This window comes from Notolepis coatsorum, assembly GCF_963971535.1.
Source record: "Notolepis coatsorum genome assembly, chromosome: 1".
NCBI classification, from domain to species: domain Eukaryota; kingdom Metazoa; phylum Chordata; class Actinopteri; order Aulopiformes; family Paralepididae; genus Notolepis; species Notolepis coatsorum.
This window is the reverse complement of record NC_140165.1, coordinates 322,271,797-322,292,518: the sequence shown is the minus strand read 5'-3', so window position 1 is coordinate 322,292,518 and position 20,722 is coordinate 322,271,797. Positions and strand designations below refer to the sequence as shown.

General features: G+C 45.7%; 1 protein-coding gene across 3 annotated transcripts in view; it reads left to right on the top strand.

Annotated features, from left to right (window-relative positions):
- The window catches only part of LOC311243818 (stonustoxin subunit alpha-like), a 59,553-nt gene that overhangs the window by 23,687 nt on the left and 15,144 nt on the right, over nucleotides 1–20,722 (top strand). For 2 of the 3 annotated variants that reach the window (XM_084333182.1, XM_084333181.1), the window contains exons 2-4: nucleotides 7,721–7,790; nucleotides 11,488–11,862; nucleotides 12,944–13,016. In XM_084333182.1, coding sequence (XP_084189308.1) covers nucleotides 7,749–7,790; nucleotides 11,488–11,862; nucleotides 12,944–13,016 — 490 coding nt within the window. In that variant the 5' untranslated portion in view covers nucleotides 7,721–7,748. The remainder of the gene's footprint in view (nucleotides 1–7,720; nucleotides 7,791–11,487; nucleotides 11,863–12,943; nucleotides 13,017–20,722) is intronic. The other variant, XM_084333183.1, reaches the window with a different exon arrangement.

Below are 20,722 nucleotides of genomic sequence, written 5' to 3'. Positions count from 1 at the left end.
GTACTGAGTCTGTCTCTCTCTCTCCTATAGTACTGTACTGTCTCTCTCTCTCTCCTATAGTACTGAGTCTCTCTCTCTCTCTCCTATAGTACTGAGTCTGTCTCTCTCTCTCCTATAGTACTGAGTCTCTCTCTCTCTCTCTCTCCTATAGTACTGAGTCTCTCTCTCTCTCCTATAGTACTGAGTCTGTCTCTCTCTCTCCTATAGTACTGAGTCTGTCTCTCTCTCTCCTATAGTACTGAGTCTGTCTCTCTCTCTCCTATAGTACTGAGTCTGTCTCTCTCTCTCTCTCCTATAGTACTGAGTCTCTCTCTCTCTCTCCTATAGTACTGAGTCTGTCTCTCTCTCTCTCTCCTATAGTACTGAGTCTGTCTCTCTCTCTCCTATAGTACTGAGTCTGTCTCTCTCTCTCCTATAGTACTGAGTCTCTCTCTCTCTCCTATAGTACTGAGTCTCTCTCTCTCTCTCCTATAGTACTGAGTCTCTCTCTCTCTCTCCTATAGTACTGAGTCTGTCTCTCTCTCTCCTATAGTACTGAGTCTGTCTCTCTCTCTCCTATAGTACTGAGTCTGTCTCTCTCTCTCTCCTATAGTACTGAGTCTCTCTCTCTCTCTCCTATAGTACTGAGTCTCTCTCTCTCTCTCCTATAGTACTGAGTCTGTCTCTCTCTCTCTCCTATAGTACTGAGTATCTCTCTCTCTCTCCTATAGTACTGAGTCTGTCTCTCTCTCTCCTATAGTACTGAGTCTGTCTCTCTCTCTCTCTCTCCTATAGTACTGAGTCTGTCTCTCTCTCTCCTATAGTACTGTACTGTCTCTCTCTCTCCTATAGTACTGAGTCTCTCTCTCTCTCTCCTATAGTACTGAGTCTGTCTCTCTCTCTCCTATAGTACTGAGTCTCTCTCTCTCTCTCCTATAGTACTGAGTCTGTCTCTCTCTCTCCTATAGTACTGAGTCTGTCTCTCTCTCTCTCTCCTATAGTACTGAGTCTGTCTCTCTCTCTCCTATAGTACTGAGTCTGTCTCTCTCTCTCCTATAGTACTGAGTCTGTCTCTCTCTCTCTCTCTCCTATAGTACTGAGTCTCTCTCTCTCTCTCTCCTATAGTACTGTACTGTCTCTCTCTCTCCTATAGTACTGAGTCTGTCTCTCTCTCTCTCTCCTATAGTACTGTACTGTCTCTCTCTCTCCTATAGTACTGAGTCTGTCTCTCTCTCTCTCTCTCTCTCTCTCTCTCTCTCTCTCTCTCTCCTATAGTACTGAGTCTGTCTCTCTCTCTCTCTCCTATAGTACTGAGTCTGTCTCTCTCTCTCCTATAGTACTGAGTCTCTCTCTCTCTCTCTCCTATAGTACTGAGTCTCTCTCTCTCTCTCCTATAGTACTGAGTCTGTCTCTCTCTCTCCTATAGTACTGAGTCTCTCTCTCTCTCTCTCTCTCCTATAGTACTGTACTGTCTCTCTCTCTCTCTCCTATAGTACTGAGTCTCTCTCTCTCTCCTATAGTACTGTACTGTCTCTCTCTCTCCTATAGTACTGTACTGTCTCTCTCTCTCTCTCTCCTATAGTACTGTACTGTCTCTCTCTCTCTCTCTCCTATAGTACTGAGTCTGTCTCTCTCTCTCCTATAGTACTGAGTCTCTCTCTCTCTCCTATAGTACTGAGTCTGTCTCTCTCTCTCTCTCCTATAGTACTGTACTGTCTCTCTCTCTCTCCTATAGTACTGAGTCTGTCTCTCTCTCTCCTATAGTACTGAGTCTCTCTCTCTCTCCTATAGTACTGAGTCTGTCTCTCTCTCTCCTATAGTACTGAGTCTCTCTCTCTCTCCTATGATGATGATGACGACACAATGTTCTCATCTTCAGACCTCGGTCACTGTGGCCTGATATCTGAAGATTGAATTACTTGTGAACACTTTTGGCTTTTTTTTTTTTTTTTACAGTTGGTTTACAGCGGTTAACGGCGCTTACTGTCTAAATACAGTTAACCCTTTCACTACCCCACACGACAGACGGTTAACCCTTTCACTACCCCACACGACAGACGGTTAACCCTTTCACTACCACACGACAGACGGATTAACCCTTTCACTACCACACGACAGACGGATTAACCCTTTCACTACCACACCACAGACGGATTAACCCTTTCACTACCACACGACAGACGGTTAACCCTTTCACTACCCCACACGACAGACGGTTAACCCTTTCACTACCACACGACAGACGGTTAACCCTTTCACTACCACACGACAGACGGGTTAACCCTTTCACTACCACACGACAGACGGGTTAACCCTTTCACTACCACACGACAGACAGGTTAACCCTTTCACTACCACACGACAGACAGGTTAACCCTTTCACTACCACACGACAGACGGATTAACCCTTTCACTACCACATGACAGACGGGTTAACCCTTTCACTACCACACGACAGACGGTTAACCCTTTCACTACCACACGACAGACAGGTTAACCCTTTCACTACCACACGACAGACGGATTAACCGTCGTCGTGTGGCAGTGAAAGGGTTAACCTTCTGTATTGTCGCAGTGAAAGGGTTAACCATTTGGTAATGTGGCAGTGATGGTCTTAAAACAGCAACTTGTGGACAAAATAAAAAGCTATAGAATACCTGAAATCCCAACATGAATCACTGTTATTACTAACATGGTTTTAATACCAGTACATATTATATTGTATTCCATTTTAAACTGGTTTCTGTCACATGATAAGTCTACTGTCCACCATGCTGGGGTGTCTGTCTGTAGAGTCTACTGTCCACCATGCTGGGGTGTCTGTCTGTCTGCAGAGTCTACTGTCCACCATGCTGGGGTGTCTGTCTGTAGAGTCTACTGTCCACCATGCTGGGGTGTCTGTCTGTCTGTAGAGTCTACTGTCCACCATGCTGGGGTGTCGTCTGTAGAGTCTACTGTCCACCATGCTGGGGTGTCTGTCTGTAGAGTCTACTGTCCACCATGCTGGGGTGTCTGTCTGTAGAGTCTACTGTCCACCATGCTGGGGTGTCGTCTGTAGAGTCTACTGTACACCAAGCACCATGCACGTTTTCGTTTTAGTTCGTTCGTTTTTTTGCGTTTTTGTTTTAGTTAGTTCATTTTTTTGCGTTATTTTTTTTAGTTTGTTATTTTTTTTTCTTTTTTTCTTTTTCGTTTTAGTTTGTATATTTTTTTGCGTTCGTTTTTTTGCGTTTTTGTTTTTTGCGTTTTCGTTTTAGTTGTTCTTTTTTTGCTTTTTTTTGTTTGCGTTTTCGTTATAGTTCATTCGTTTTTTTGCGTTCTTTTTTTAGTTTGTTCGTTTTTTTGCGTTAGTTTTTTTGCGTTTTCATTTTAGTTAGTTCATTTTTTTGCGTTCTTTTTTTTCATTCGTTTTTTTGTGTTCTCTTCTTCTGCTCACTCTCCTCTCTCAGATCACTCTCTCTGCTTCCAGATACCTTCTCTATGTTTTTTTGCGTTTTTTTTTCTTTTCGTTTTAGTTCGTAATTTTTTTTGCGTTCTTTTTTTGCGTTCTTTTTTTTTGTTCGTTTTTTTGCCTTTTCGTTTTAGTTCGTTCTTTTTTTTGCGTTTTTATTTTGCATTTTCGTTTTAGTTCGTTCGTTTTTTTGCGTTTTTGTTTTTTTGTTTTATTGTTTTTCGTTTTAGTTCGTACATTTTTTTGCGTTCTTTTTTTGCATTTGTTTTTTTTCAGCACATGTAGGAAGCACACGGTCTCTTACCGTCAGACATCCTCTCCTGCACACTGAGCCGTCAGCAGCTAGAGGCCAGGCTCCCACAGGTGTCTCCAGCTGCCTGTGGCCTCGTCCTGCACACTGAGCTGTCAGCAGCTAGAGGCCAGGCTCCCACAGGTGTCTCCAGCTGCCTGGGGCCTCGTCCTGCACACTGAGCCGTCAGCAGCTAGAGGCCAGGCTCCCACAGGTGTCTCCAGCTGCCTGGGGCCTCGTCCTGCACACTGAGCCGTCAGCAGCTAGAGGCCAGGCTCCCACAGGTGTCTCCAGCTGCCTGTGGCCTCGTCCTGCACACTGAGCCGTCAGCAGCTAGAGGCCAGGCTCCCACAGGTGTCTCCAGCTGCCTGGGGCCTCGTCCTGCACACTGAGCCGTCAGCAGCTAGAGGCCAGGCTCCCACAGGTGTCTCCAGCTGCCTGGGGCCTCGTCCTGCACACTGAGCCGTCAGCAGCTAGAGGCCAGGCTCCCACAGGTGTCTCCCATTTAAATGAATGCTGGGTAAGCATCAACGTACGAAGATGGACAAAGACGCTGAGTTTTCCTGCGGGAGTTCTCCGAGGAAGACACAGACCCACCCATCAGAGCGCCAAACCAGCTTCAAGCCATCCCTCTGGGAGGGCGGAGACTATCACGTGCTTCCTCCGACACATGTGTAGCCAGCCCACCGCTTCTTTTCACCTGGCAGCGCGGACTCCCACTGGGGGAGCGTAACGTGTGGAAGGGTCACACTACCTCCCTCCAGATCCTTCCCTCGTTGTGCAGGCGCCCCGACCGAACTGTAGGAGTCGCTGTTTACAACGACCAGGACCCACCCTCACCGGCTTCCCCACCCTCTAACACTGCCAATTGTGTCAGTGTGGACGCTCGGCCAACCCGGAAGCACCACAGCTGGATTCGATCCCATTGTGGTGGTAGACAGACGCTTAGTCCGCTGCGCTACCCGGCCGCCCTATAAATGTATGTTATGGCAATTCATGATGTATTTTTGTAAGTTTGGGTCCCGGGGAAACCAAATTTCTCTTTTGGGTCTCGAGCTGAAAAAGTTTGGGAACCCCTGGTCTAGGGGTATGATTCTAGCTAATAGCAGGAGATCATCATTAATGATGAATGTCTTAAGACCCCACTGTGATGAATATCTTAGACTCCACTGATTAATGATGAATGTCTTAAGACTCCACTGATGAATGTCTTAGACTCCACTGGGTTGATGAATGTCTTAAGACTCCATGGGTTACAGTGGAGTCTAAGACATTCATCATTAAGTCTAAGACATTTATCATTAATGTGGAGTCTAAGACATTCATCAACCCAGTGGAGTCTTAAGACATTTGTTCCTATTTTAGGTTTGCCTGGTTTAATTGTGGGAGGTTCCCGGTTCGAGCAGGTTGGCACCTTGCATGGTTGCCTCCGCCGTCGGTGTGTGAATGTGTGAGTGAACGTGTGAAGTCTCATGGCCGGTACAGAGAGACTCAGAAGGAGCTTCTATCCCCAGGCCATCAGGATGCTCAACGACAATAACACTATTTAACAGCACACACATCCACACGCACACACTCACTTTAAATAAACACTCACCATAACAACACCCACTTTACCCACTTTAACACACTTTATATTTATTAGCAAAGAGATTTGCACTACAACTCATACCTCATTGCACCTTACCCTAAGTTGTACCTGATTCCATTGCTGCATTGTACCTCACTGTTACTCCTTTTTTACTCTGTATTGCATAATGTGTATTGATTGACTGAACACTTTTTGTTCATGTACTCTTGACTTTTTCTATTTTATACTTTTTATCTATTTTATCTAGCACACTCTCAGGAGCTCATACAGAAAAAAGCATTTCATGGAAAAGTATTCTGTATTTTACTGTGACTACTATTAAAGAAACTTAAACTTGAAACTTCACCAATGTATTGAACATAGATTCATTCATTCAAAGGTTCGTTTCAGTTCCCTCTGCTGGCGAAATAGGAAGCTGCTAAACAAACCTGTTTTGTGTGGATGTAAAGCAATGTTTTGAATTCTGTTTGTTTTGTAATATGTATATATATATATATATTGTTACATGCTCCTACTTAATTGATTAAAAAAATAACAAGTGTTCCCAAAGGCAAATCAGTCCCTCACCCCAGAGTATAAAGAGGCTGGCATGCAACACACATTATAGTTTTGTTTAGCAGCCTTTTGTTTTCTTTAGTTTCTACTAGGTTTTTACTTTGAATTATTTCCTTCTGGGGATGGAGATTAATTGTGTGATTGATAGTGTAAATATATGTAGTTAATGAGTGTGTAATAATGTTTGTACAATAAATACAACCTACCTTGATGTGAGTCCCGCTGGTTCTCCTTCTCATGCTCGGCTCTGAAGTGCCTCAGCATTGAGGACGTATTATTATTATTATTATTATTATTATTATTATTATTATTATTATTATTATTATTATTATTATTATTATTATTATTATTATTATTATTATTATTATTATTATTATTATTATTATTATTATTATTATTATAATAAATATTATTATTATTATTATTATTATTATTATTATTATTATTATTATTATTATTATTATTATTATTATTATTATTATTATTATTATTATTATTATTATAATAAATATTATTATTATTATTATTATTATTATTATTATTATTATTATTATTATTATTATTATTATTATTATTATTATTATTATAGGCCAATTGCTGATGACACGACGTGACCTGTCTGAATCAAATTGCATCCAAACTAATTATTTGATGGTCTATACAAAGCATAATAAATAGGCTAGACTACACAACAGATATCTAATCATATAGAAAACGAATGGTATACTCTTATTTGTACACTCTCAGAATGACATTATTAAGGAGTACACAATACACACACCTTATTAGGACTGATCAGCTCGTCCTTTAGCCTCGTCAGGAGACTATTGTCTCATCGGTCTCTTGTTTGCAACAACATCCAAACATGTATCTCTCATAATTAAATCACATTCTTCGCCAGATTGAAATAATCCTCCAACGCGCGCGAAATATCAGATGGGTCCTTTACGTTGCTCCACCGTCACCGTGAGGCTGTGTGTCTGTGTGTAGAGACATGACGTCACCGTGAGGCTGTGTGTCTGTGTGTAGAGACATGACGTCACCGTGAGGCTGTGTGTCTGTGTGTAGAGACATGACGTCACCGTGAGGCTGTGTGTCTGTGTGTAGAGACATGACGTCACCGTGAGGCTGTGTGTCTGTGTGTAGAGACATGACGTCACCGTGAGGCTGTGTGTCTGTGTGTAGAGACATGACGTCACCGTGAGGCTGTGTGTCTGTGTGTAGAGACATGACGTCACCGTGAGGCTGTGTGTCTGTGTGTAGAGACATGACGTCACCGTGAGGCTGTGTGTCTGTGTGTAGAGACATGACGTCACCGTGAGGCTGTGTGTCTGTGTGTCACTCACTTCCCATCAGCCGTCTCACTCAGACCGGTAGAGAGAGAGAGAGAGAGAGAGAGAGAGAGAGAGAGAGAGAGAGAGAGAGAGAGAGAGAGAGAGAGAGAGAGGGGGGGGGGGGGGGGGGGGGGGGGGGAGGGGGAGGGGGAGAGAGAGAGGGAGGGGGGAGAGACACCATGATGTTCCATCCGTCTTACATGCAGCATCTTAAGAGCACCACTAGGTGTCGCTGTAACACAGGCTATAAACATGATGCCTCTTATGTAACAATCACTTCTGTTCTCGGTATATACTGTATTACATGAAATGTGGTGCTTGGAGGTGTAAGAAACCAAATAAATAATGGAAACATTAAGTTTTGTCTTTACTGTCTGCATCCTATATTATTTAAAACCACCCCAAAGACATTCTTAACGTTCTATGCTGAGTTAAATTCCGCCCCCCCTGGGAAGAAACCTCCCCTTCTCCCACTGCCTTTTCAGAGGAAACGAAACTGTTGTTGCTCTCTTTGTCAGCAGACAGCCTTCAGAGAGAGACGTGGGTACAATGGCCGAACAGCAGGAGGAGGTTGTGTTGGACGAGGACGAGGTATTGTATTCTGTTGGATGTCCCTTTTCTTGCCACAGCAGCTCACAAATCTTGCTGCTGTGTTCGCACATTGTTGTATTTCTCCAGTAGGTATGGGAGTTTTGAGTTATATGCCATGTCTTCAAACTCTCTTTGGGTGTTTGCAATTTGTGGGAAGTATATGTCTCTGATGTCTTGGTATAGTGGGCAGGTTGTTAAGAAGTGGAGCTCGGTTTCCACCTCTTCTTGTGTGCAGTGGGTGCACAGTCTGTCTTCGCTTGGGAGCCAGGTCTGCCTATGGTGATTTGGTGAAGAACTGGGAAGTTTTCCGTGCGGAGTTTGAGGATGTTTTGCCCTCTCTGTCTCCGTCTCTCTCTCTCTCTTTCTCTTTCTCTCTCTTTCTCTTTCTCTCTCTCTCTCTCTCTCTTTCTCTCTGTCTCTCTCTTTCTCTCTCTCTCTCTCTCTCAGTTCATGTATTTCTCACTTGAGACATAATGTTGATGCGTTCGTGAATGCTTGGGGATTGGGGAATGCAATGTGTACTGTGGGGGAGGAGGGGCTGAACATATGCATTTGAAGGTCAAGTGGGTTTTATGTGCTGAAGGAAGTTTTTGGTTGTGTGTGCGTGGGTGTGTGTGTGTGTGTGTGTGTGCGGGTGAGTGTGTGTGTGGGTGTGTGTGTGTGTGTGCGGGTGAGTGTGTGGGTGTGTTGTTTTTATGAAGATGCCGTGAGATTTTTGTGTCTCTACTGACTGTTTTTAGTTGACATGTTTTAATAAAGAACATCAAAAGTCTCTCTCTCTCTGTCTCTCTGTCTCTCTGTCTGTCTCTCTCTCTCTCTCTCTCTCTCTCTCTCTCTCTCTCTCTCTCTCTGTCTCTCTCTGTCTCTGTCTCTGTCTCTGTCTCTCTCTTGATAGATTGATGTCTAATATCTTATATATCTGAGCTCCCATTATCTCTCCATGATGTGCATGCCTTGTTGGGGCCAGGCTGTTTGTCTCCCTACATCCGGCCTCACACACACGAAGACACACATACCAAGGAGGGGCGGTCATGGACATCTGGAAGTCGTTATCCCCAGTCCCCCTCTCTCTCTCACACACACACACACACACACACACACACACACACACACACACACACACACACACACACACACACACACACACACACTCACACTCACACTCACACTCACACTCACACACACACACACACAGATTAGTGACCGCCCAGCCAGGCCCATTACCCCTAGCCGCCTCCTCTACACACACAGGCACACACACTCAAGCACACACACACACACACAGACAAGCACACACACACATACATACACACACACACCCCTCCCTTTTCTCTTTGTCCAAGAGGGTATATATGTCATATGATGTGGATGTTTCTTTCTTCTGATGCTGGCGAGGAGCGGAGCCCATAGACCACTACACTTCCGCGTTACATTGAAATCGGGGAGGAGATTGCGGGGGGTGCATATGAATGAATGTGGACGAGAGCCGTGATGTAAGTGGTTGCCGATACGGCTGTGGGGGTGCTAGAGACATGATCGAATAGACGTTTATGCGCCTCGCTCTCCTGAACACGGCGTGACCCATAACTAATCGATCAGAACTAAATCGGCAGAGAAAAAGCCCATTTTAAAGCACCTATTCCGCATGGACATGCGCAGAGTGCCCATGGAGTCTGGACGACGCGAGATGACGCTCGAATGAATGTGGACTGTTCTATCAGAGGGGGGAGCTTCGGTGGCCAGTGTCCTTTCAGCCGAACAGGATAATGAAAAAATGATCCCACTAAATGGCCAGACGCGTCTTATGGCGACATCTACAATTACCTCATTGAGTCTCCAGGTAGACTAATGTTTATATTTAAGTGCAGCGGTCTGTAGCCACTTACATGACCATCGAAGCTCCCCCCTCTGATGGAACAGTCCACATTCATTCGAGCGTCATCTCGCGTCGTCCAGACTCCATGGGAATAGGTGCTTTAAAACGGGCTTTTTCTCTGCCGATTTAGTTCTGATCGATTAGTTATGGGTCACGCCGTGTTCAGGAGAGCGAGGCGCATAAACGTCTATTCGATCATGTCTCTAGCACCCCCACAGCCGTATCGGCAACCACTTACATCACGGCTCTCGTCCACATTCATTCATTTGACCCCCCCGCAATCTCCTCCCTGATTTCAGAATCCCGGAAGTGTTACGGTGGTCTATGGGCTGCAGGAGAGTTGTCTTCTTCTCTGATGAATAAAAGCTCCGTTTGAGAAATACTCTGTCTCCGCTTCGTCTTTCGGCCGACTGGTCCACTGGCAAATCAATTAAGAATTCACGAGGGATAGGCTAATCCCTAACACTCTCTCTCTCTCTGTCTCCCCATCTCTCTCTCTCTCTCTCTCTCTCTCTCTCTCTCTCTCTCTCTCTCTCTCTCCCCCCCCCCTCTCCTGTGCCTCTCTATCTCTGCTGTGTCCCTCAGTGATTGGCTCTGGCGGCAGAGCAGAGGCGCCAGAGTGTAATGGAGTGTAACTGTCAGAGTGTAATGGAGACTCATACTAACAGGGTCCCTCCCTCTTATTGCACCATAGTGTTCAGTCCAGTGACTGAACTCAGCTCACCCTGTAGCTGCTGTCTAACAGCTTATGCTAATAGTAGACTCAATAACAACAAATATCTCTGATTGTCAGTTTTGCGTATCGGGACTGACCCCCCCCCCCCCCCCCCCCTCCGTGTGTTTAGTCTTTACTAAAAGGTTTGTTTTAAAATGTTTTAAAAGTTCAAAAAATGTGTTTTTTTTCCTGAGCCTTTTGTCCTATGAACATTTTAAACATAAGGGCATTTTTTATGTGCGATAATACCAATGCTATCCAGTAACCATACTAATCCTCATACAGTGTTCCTACACATTTCAGAACTTTTTTCCTGGCCTACATTTCTTTGATTGAATCTGAAGTTTTTGGTCAGTGTGCAATATGAAGTAATTTATGCTAATAGTAGCCTCATTAACAACAAATAGCTCTGATTGTCAGTAGGCCATTCATTTTGCGTATTGGCACTGACCCCCCCCCCCCCCCCCATGTACATGAAGAGAGACAGAAACACATGTAATTTCTCATTGCAGATGACGTATTATGTTTTCCTTGTTTTGTGGTTTGTACATTGGAGGTGGTGGGGTGGGGGGGATCGGTAGGCGGGGTAGGGGGTAACTGTACATTGGATTATCGACAACCTTACTTGGTCCCAACTAAGAAGGGGGTCTCGTGTATTACTGGGTTAGGACATTTACTGTACATTGGAGAGGGTTGGGTTAGGACATTTACAGGGGCCAGTTTCGAATTGCAGTCTCCCGTAGAGCTCCCTCTGGTGTTGTGGTCGTGGTATTCACTGACCTTAGGGAAGTATTTTGACATGTACATGGGTACCCTAGTCGTGTAGTGTATCTTGTAGACCAGGCCCATTGCAAGTTGCTGTACTCTGTCGTCTACTCTAAGCCATCCTAGGTTGTCAAAGTGGGCAGGGGTGAGGTGGGTTCTAGGGGTAAGGTCAAGCAGTAGTCTGACCAGTTTGTTTTGTGATGTTTGTAATTAAGTTTTTAGCGCCTTTGAGGTGCTTTGGTACCATGAGGTGCAAGCATAGTCGTAGTACCCTTGAATAAGTGCTCTTGCCAGGTGCCATGGTCATCAGTGACTGAGCCGTCCTCCTTCTGTCCTCCTAGGTGGTGGAGCAGCTGAAGAGGACAGGGGGCCAGCAGGCTTCTGCCTCTGCTGCTCTGACCTACGCCGGACCAGGAGACGTGGCCTGTGATTTCTGCACTGGAACCAGACGCCACAAGGCCCTCATGTCTTGCCTGGTGTGTCTGGCTTCTTTCTGCGAGACCCACCTCCAACCTCACCACAGTATCCCCGTGTTGAAGAAGCACAAGCTGGTCAAAGCCACGGCCCGACTGCAGGACAAGATGTGTTCTAGTCACAACAAGCTGCTGGAGGTCTACTGTCGTACGGACCAGCAGTGTATCTGTTATCTGTGCACCATGGATGAACATAAAGGCCACGACACGGTGTCGGCTGCAGCAGAGAGGACTGAGGAACAGGTAGGACCAGAACATCTACTTCATGACGAAGATCACATTTAAAGAATGAGGAAGGTCCACAATGTAATCAAATGTGCAGATGAGGGTCTGTATGGCACATCAGTTATAGTATATGTTGCAATAAAGAATTATGTGTGTGTGTGTGTGTGTGTGTGTGTGTGTGTGTGTGTGTGTGTGTGTGTGTGTGTGTGTGTGTGTGTGTGTGTGTGTGTGTGTGTGTGTGTGTGTGTGTGTGTGTGTGTGTGTGTGTGTGTGTGTGTGTGTGTGTGTGTGTGTGTGTGTGTGTGTGTGTGGGTGTGTGGGTGGGTGGGTGGGTGGGTTTGAATTTCCAGCATTCTCCATTGACTTTTATTTAGTCCCTCTGTGGAAAGTTAATGGTTCACCTTTTTACCACCAGAGAGACGACGCCTTTTGCTCTGCATTCACAGGAGTCGGCACAAACAAAGTGCAATGGCCAAGCCTCACCCAGTGCGATCTCATCAACAGCCCAATTGTTTTACTCTGCAACAGCTTGGGGCAATGATTATCATTTTGAAAATTACAATATATAAATTAGACATTTTGGGAGTGAGGAGTTCATTTTGTGATAGGCTGGAAGCACATCTATCGTTTTCCAGTAACCAGCTAGTGTTACTCAGTTGTGTTTTGAGAAATCATGACATGACTTGCAGACTTCTGGTTGGGCAGTCAGAGTAAACGCTAGCGTTTTCTATTGGAAGCAACTTGTGTAGCTAAAGGCACATCAATCCCAATGAGAACCACAAACTGCAAGAAAGCACTTGTGACTCACACACCTCCTGAATAGGCCACAAGAGACAATATAAAACATATGTACACATGCCATACCTCCTTCACTTATTGGGGGGACATATTTATTCCCAACTATATAGCATGTTGAGTTGCGGCCATAATGTGCTCCAACAAGCACCCATTCTATTTGTTACTGTTTTGTTTAAACAAGATGCAATTGCCTTTCATGGCCACAGGGTGCCAATCTTACACTATAGATCAAGCTGTCTCTAGTGTAGCTTTAAATGAAGTCCCTAACTAAAACTATTCTTCCTACATTGATTTGTTCCAGAAACAGCTGGGGGAGAGTCCAGGAGAGAGAGAAGGAGCTGAAAGCACTCAGACTGGCTGTGGAGACACTGAAGGTGAGGTCATATGAAACTGGACTTTGAAGAAGAAGTCTTTATTTGTAGCACATTGCTACATCGTCATGCAGCGAACACACACATGCGAGATGGGTGACACATAGGACACGCATGCATTTTTTGGCATTCAGTCGTCTGGTAATCTGAAGGTTCCCGGTTCGATCCCAGCTCTTCCTGGAAGCATGCCGAAGTGTCCTTGAGCAAGACACACTGTGCCCAGAGATGGTGTAGTGGTTAGGACCCTACCTCTGGAACCACATGTACCCCTGTTAGCCTGGGATCCAATCCTGCCAGAGCCTTCTTTCCTGTATCTGCCCTATTCTTCATCCCTCTCCACCAGGGCTGTACAGTGCGAGATATATGTCGCACGTGCTACACTGACGTCAGTCTGTGCGATGAATGGATTTACCTCAGTAGCACTGGTGCGATGGCCCACGTGTGTGGCGCATAAAAAAAATAATAGTGACGGTATTAATAATAATAATTATAATAGATCAAATTTATATAGCGCCTTTCATAGAACCCAAGGTCGCTTCACAATCAGGACAAAAAATAGGGCAAGGAAAATAGGGGGGGGGGGGGGGAAGGGGGGATGAGGGAAGGTAAGGGATAATGGACCTATTAAAGGAGCTCCCGTCTTATACGGAGCTACTGAGAAATCTTGATCCCCAGTTAGACTGGCTGACGCGCCGTTATATTCCTGGTCTCATACCAAACAGTCCTTGTCCCAATGCAATGACACAATGCAGGCAGCTTTCTTGGAAAATGATATTTATTTGCTTCACCGTGCAAACAGAATATCCTTGTTTTTTGTTCCTTAAACTGATTAAATGATAATGAATATGATACCTAATTGGATACAAACATTTCGACCTGAGACCTGCGTCGTACGTGCGGTCAAAAACCATTGCCTTTTCCGGGTCAAAACTCCTCCCCCTACAGGTGTACCTGACGCTTATATAAAAGAAGCGCCACCCCCTGGTCACATAAATCCATTACACATTAAGTCCATTTTGGCCGTTACACACCGGCCCCTAATTGTTAAGGCAGGCAGACATAACAATTCAAAAAATAAATAAACAAAACAAAATAAGAGCCAAAACATGTCATGGATTAAGTGCATTTACATTTCATGAACCAAACACAGTTTGGTCACCGGCCTTATAATGGTGCTACTTTTAGTCTGCAATTTCACAGACCGCACCAGACCTTGTTTGTCTGGAAAGACCTCCAGAACCCTGCCAAGTGGCCAGGACCCACGAGGAGCTGAAGAGTCCATGATGACCACAATATCACCAGCTGTCAAACTCCTTTTCCTCTGGTTCCACTTTTGCCTCTCTTGAAGCAAGGGCAAGTACTCACGTACCCATCTTTTCCAGAAAAGATCTGAAAGATACTGGACTTGCCGCCATCGTCTTCTTACATACTGGTCATGTGGATCGAACACTCCAGGTGGCAAAGCTGGTTTACCCTTCAAGAGAAGAAGATGGTTCGGTGTAAGTGGCTCCAGGTCGTTGGGATCATCCGAGAGCTTGGTTATTGGACGGTCATTCAAAATGGCCTCCACTTCACAAAACACTGTATGAAGCCCATCATCATCCAACCTCTGCTGACGTAGGACAAAACTGAGAACCCTTCTCACCAGGCGGATCATCCGTTCCCAGACGCCACCGTGATGTGAACCTGCCGGTGGATTAAAGCTCCAACGGATTCCAACTTGTGCCAGAACTCCATGAATCTTGTCTTGATTCAAAACGGCCAGAGCCTCCTTCAGTTCTCGTTCTGACCCAACGAAATTGGTACCATTATCGGACCGTAAGTGCGCCACTTGTCCTCTCCTGCTGATAAAACGCCTCAGAGCATTGATGCATGCGTCTGTGTCCAATGACACCGCAACCTCCAGATGGATGGCCCTGCTTGCCATACAGGTAAATATGACTCCGTACCTCTTACAGGTTGATCTTCCTTTCTTCACTTCGACTGGTCCAAAGTAATCTACCCCTGTGTTGGTAAAAGGTGGTAAGTCAGGAAGGATTCTATCTGCTGGAAGATCTGCCATCTTTTGCTCCACTGCTCTGCCATTGTAGCGTTTGCAAAAGCTGCATTCAGCGATGATCTTCCTAACAGCTGCATGGGCGTTGGTGATCCAAAATCTCTTCCTTACTTTGGACAGTGTGTGAGTCCTTCCACCATGTCCCAGATTCTGGTGTACGTGCTTGAGAATGAGCATTGAAACATGCTGGTCCTTGGAGAGAATGAGCGTTGATCCTCTGCTCAGTCTTCCTCCAACTCTCAAGAGTCCATCTTCAAACACTGGATCCAGCTTATATATGGGACTCTGTCGACTCACTGCTGCCTTCCCAGATGTTAAAGCAGCAATCTCTTCACCGAATCTCAGTCGCTGACAGTAGCCAACGATGGCAACCTCTGCTCTCTGCAGATCCTCCAGCGTCAAAGTGCCGCTCATAGATGTTGCTGTGAGCTTTTGACTTGCAGCCTGCTTTCTCAGACGGCTCTGTTCCAACAACATGACCCTCAACCTGAGGAACCAGGCAACTGCAGTCTTCAGCCTCTTCCAGTCTGAGAAGTAGGAAATTAGCTGGTAAGTAGGACTGGCTATGTCACCCACACTGATGGCGTTTACTGTTGCCTCCTTTTTGACCTCCTGGTCATTTGAATCCACTGAGACGCCCAACACAGTTTTGGGCCACTCCACTGCTGGCTTCCAAAGAAATGCAGGACCTTCAAGCCACCTGCTGCCATTCAGGAAGTCCAAGACCCTCATTCCTCTTGACGCATCGTCAGCTGGATTGTCTTTGGAACAGACATGTCTCCACTGTGAGGGTTCAGACCTTTCTCTGATGGTCGAGACCCTATTGGCTACAAATGTGTGGAAACGCCTGTCCTCATTGTTAATATACTTCAACACTGAAGTGCTGTCAGTCCAAAATACCGACTCCTCCAACTGGAACTTCAGCTCTGCCTTCAACAGTGAGTCCACTCTGACAGCAAGGACAGCAGCCGTCAACTCCAGCCGAGGAATAGTCACAGCTTTCAGTGGTGTTACTCTGGCTTTGCCAAGTAGAAAGGTAACCTGGATGTGGTTTTCCTGACTCAACATCCGGACATACGATACCGTTCCATATCCACCTTCACTGGCATCGGCAAAGTGGTGTAGTTGGGCATGTCTGACCTTCCCAAAAGCCACTGGCTTAATGCACCTATTCGTCTGGAATGCAGCCAGCTGCTCCAATTCCTCCAACCACCTTTTCCATTGGTGTATGATGTCCCGTGGCAAGTCATCATCCCACCCACATCCTCTTCTGCAGAGTTCCTGCTGCATTATTTTTGCACGCAAAGTGACTGGTGCCAGGAAACCTAGAGGATCGTATACTGAGCTGGCAATGGACAGCATACCACGTCTGGTGAGAGACTGTTGTTTCAACTCGATCTTGAACCTGAAAGAGTCCGTCTCCACACACCATAGTAGGCCAAGAGCCCTTTCCATTGGAAGTTTGTCTCTGTCCAGATCCAACTCCTTTAGATCCTTGGCCCTTTGCTCTGCTACGATGGACTGTAAAACACCACGACTGTTGCTGATCCACTTCTCCAAGATGAAGCCCCCCTTGCGACACAGAACAATAAGATCCGTTATCATCTGGATAGCTTCTTCTTCAGTCGCTGAGCTCTTCAAACAGTCATCCACATAGAAATTCTGCTTGACAGATTGGGTGACTTCAGCTGAGAACTCAGCCTGATTATCATCAGCAGTTTTCCTCAGGGCGTAGCTTGCGCAACTAGGGGATGATGCAGCGCCAAACAGGTGCACAGTCATCCTGTACTCCTCAAGATCCCTAGTGACATCTCCCTCTGGCCACCAGAGGAAGCGCAGAAAATCCCTGTCCTCCTCAGCGACCTTCACCTGGTGGAACATGGCTTGAATGTCACCCATGAATGCCACTGGTTCCTCTCTGAAGCGAGTTAGCACTCCAAGCAGTAAACTGGTAAGGTTAGGACCCTGCAGAAGTTCACTGTTCAGGGATGCTCCTTGGAATGTGGCTCCACAGTCAAACACCACACGGAGGTTTCCTTTCCTCGGATGGTAGACACCATGGTGTGGGATGTACCACACTTTTCCTTTCTCACCATGCAGTTGTTGCTGCGGTACTTTCTCTGCATAGTTCTTCCCAATAAGCTTGTTCATGTATGCTGCATACTCCTGGTGCAAGCTTTTGTTATTTAGGAACCGTTTCCTCAAACCCTGGATCCTTTGCCTAGCGACTCCCACATTGTTGGGCAGACAGACCTCCTTGATCCTAAAAGGCAATTTCAAACAGTACCTCCCTTCCTGAAGCACTGCTGAACTTTCCACAATTTCCAGAAACCTTAAGTCTTCCCTGGACATTTCCTTCTCCTTCACAGCTACTTCATTGAAGTCGTGATTATACTGATTGGCCAGCATTTCTTCCAGTCTGCACACTGAGATCCTGTTGACCATAGCAGAGGGAAACTCTGTCCCCACAACACCACTGTTTCCATTCAGTGGACCATTAACGACCCATCCCAGCACCGTCCTTATAGCATACGGGCCATTCCCGTGACTGTTGACGACCTCCCAAGGTTCCAATATCTTGGGAGCGTTGGTTCCAATCAACAGGTCGACATTTGCTCTTAGGCGTGGGATGTGTACGTTGGACAAATATGGCCATTCCGACAGTTCTTCGGGTGTCACCATGTTCTCAGCCGTGACTGGCATTTTCTTCTGTGTGAGAACTTCCGGAAGAACATAAAAGTCATCGCTGTCCAAACCAGCTATCTCCAACCCAGTCAAGGAGTAAGCTGGAACAACTGTCTCCTGCCCCATGGTGCTCAACAGGAAGTTGGTTCTTCTGCCTGTGATATTCAGCCTCTGCATTAGGCGTTCAGAGCAGAATGTGGCTGAGCTACCAGGGTCTAGGAAGGCGTAGGTTTGTATGATGGCATTTCCTTTTGCTGCTTTCACACGTACAGGGAGAATGGATAACACACACCGGTCCTTACCGGCCCCTGTATGTCCACATGTTTGCAGTGACGTTGGTTGCTTTAACTGTTCTGGAGAAGATGGTTGCCTTTTAATGTGAAGCAGGGTGGGGTGAGTTTGACCACAGACTTTGCATACCAAGCGCCTTTCGCAATCTCTGCTCATGTGACCAACACATAAGCATGCAAAGCAAACTCCCTTTTCCCTCAGAAAGTGTATTTTCTCCTTGTGCCGCTTTTCCTGAAGTTGTTTGCACTCCTCCAATGAGTGACTGCGAGCACACAAAAGGCATCCAGCTCTCCTAGCATTCATTGTACTTGATGTTGGTGATGTTAGCTCCTTGGCTCTCTCCGATATGTCCATTGTTGTTACTGTGGTGGCGACAATATTTCCTTTTACTCTGTTGGGTGGATATGATTTAAACCTGGTGAGAGATTTTGTGCCAACCACACCAGAATTTGGATCCTGTATGTCACCAAACAGAGGGTCAGAAAGAATACTGACGCGTCGCTCCACAAACCTGATCATATCACCGAAGTGAGCTCTTTCCTGTGTATTTTCCATTATGCCATGAGCCGTACTCCTCCATTGCTCCTTCATCTTAAATGGCAGTTTTGATATAATGGCCCTCATGTTGACAGGCATGTCCAACTCCTGCATGTACTGAAGCTCCTCCATTGCATTGCAGCAGCCACGCAAGAATAAGGAGTAGGCTTGAAGTGCCTTGACATCCTCAGATTTTATTGTTTGCCATGCCAAGGCCTTTTGCATGTAGGCACTTCCTATTTTGTACTGGTTTCCAAAGTGTTCTTTAAGAAGACCCTTTGCCACTGCGTAACCACGCTCAGGAGCCATATGCTGGCAGCTACGCACCAATTCCTGTGGCTGTCCTCTTGTGAACTGCTCCAGATAATACAAAGCATCAGCGTCTGTTGCCTTTTCCTCCACTCCTTGTTCAAATGCTTTGATGAATGTTCTGTATTGGAGAGGGTCACCTTCAAATGTTGGGATATTTCGTGGTGGCAGAGACCTGGAATGCTGTTGCTGCACCAGAGCAGCAGTTATCTCATTTTGCCTCTCCATGATGGTAAGCATGTTTGCAGGTTGGTTTGAATTGATTTGAACATTGTCAGTTGTTCCCATTCTGCTTTCCTGTTCCTTGTGGTTGTGATTATATTGGCGGTTAGCAGCAGTGCTATGCCATTGACCACGTTCCTTTGGTCTCACATCCACAGGCTTGTTTGGTGGTATTGACAATTGTGTCAATTTACTTCGTTGTGTTAATGTCCCAGGTTGGTATTCCCTTGCAACAGGATTTAGCTTGTGGTGTTCCCTTTCAAAATAGGAATTCATTGCATTTGAAGGTGCACGAGATGAACGCTTACTTTCAGAGGAGTGCAACACGGCCAACCTTGCAGTGCTTGCAGCCAATTCAGTGTCCACCTCTAGTTGTTCCTTTTTTCTTTTCAACTTTAGTTCCTGCTCCTTCAACTGATGCTCCTGCTCCTTCAACTTTAGTTCCTGCTCCTTCAACTGATGCTCCTGCTCCTTCAACTGATGCTCCTGCTCCTCCAAAGCATGTTTTTCTTTTAGAGAATCAGCACGAGCGAGAAGTGCAGCTCTATCGGCTTCAGCTAAGATCCTGGCAGATGACCTGCTACTTGTTTTTGAATATTTGCTCACAATGTTTGACACACTGTCATTTGGAGCAATACCATCATCCATTAAATGCAAATCACCTTCAGTTGTTTTACCATCATATTCATCATGTACATTCGTTATACCTTCAATATTTGAAACCCACAGTTTTGCATTTGAAATACACTCATTGATTGACAACATTTTTGCTTTAAACCAGGTGTCTTGTTCTTCTTTTTCATCATGTAACGTATAACCCAACAGAAGATTGTCATGTATGCATTTCGCCTCATAACACACCTGATTCAAATCTGTAAGAGCATTCTCTACTTTTTCCTTCTCATTATTTAACATGAAACCAAGAATCGAATCTTTTATCTTGGCTGCCATGTTAAATTTACGTTTTCTGCTGGCATCCAATTTGCCACAATGTTCTGCAACAGCCTTGGCAGTTGGCAGTCATTTTAACGACACGTTTCCCAGTGACGTCACCGCTAACAGCGGAGCGCGCTGTGGTCTCCATGGAAACGTTTGATGCCGTTTTGCGCGTCGCCATGTTATTAGATTGTCTGAATTAAAACGAGACGGCTGGTGACGAGTCGCGCAACATAGTCACTACAAAAAAGGTCAGCGTAGTCAAGTGTTATTCCTCTTCAGCAACCATGGATTTACGCTCAACCCCAAGTTATGTGTGCACACAATTTTACATGGCCATGTATTTATATAGCGCTATTCACATACCTCCTTGCGTTGGGTACCATGATGTCGCCTCACGGATCAGTACTCGCGGTCCAGTACTGTTCCTCAGCCAAACTTCGGGTCAGCACCGGTGTCTTCCTCCTCCACGAACGGCTGCAGGCGGATCCTCTTCCTCCACACAACAACAGCAGCAGCTCCTTGCCTTCCTCCGGTGGAGATTCTCCGACGTCCCCTAACGCATCGAATCTTCCCCAGTCTCCAAGCAAGAGTCCAACTGGTGCGCGGTTTTTGACTAATATTAAAGGAGCTCCCGTCTTATACGGAGCTACTGAGAAATCTTGATCCCCAG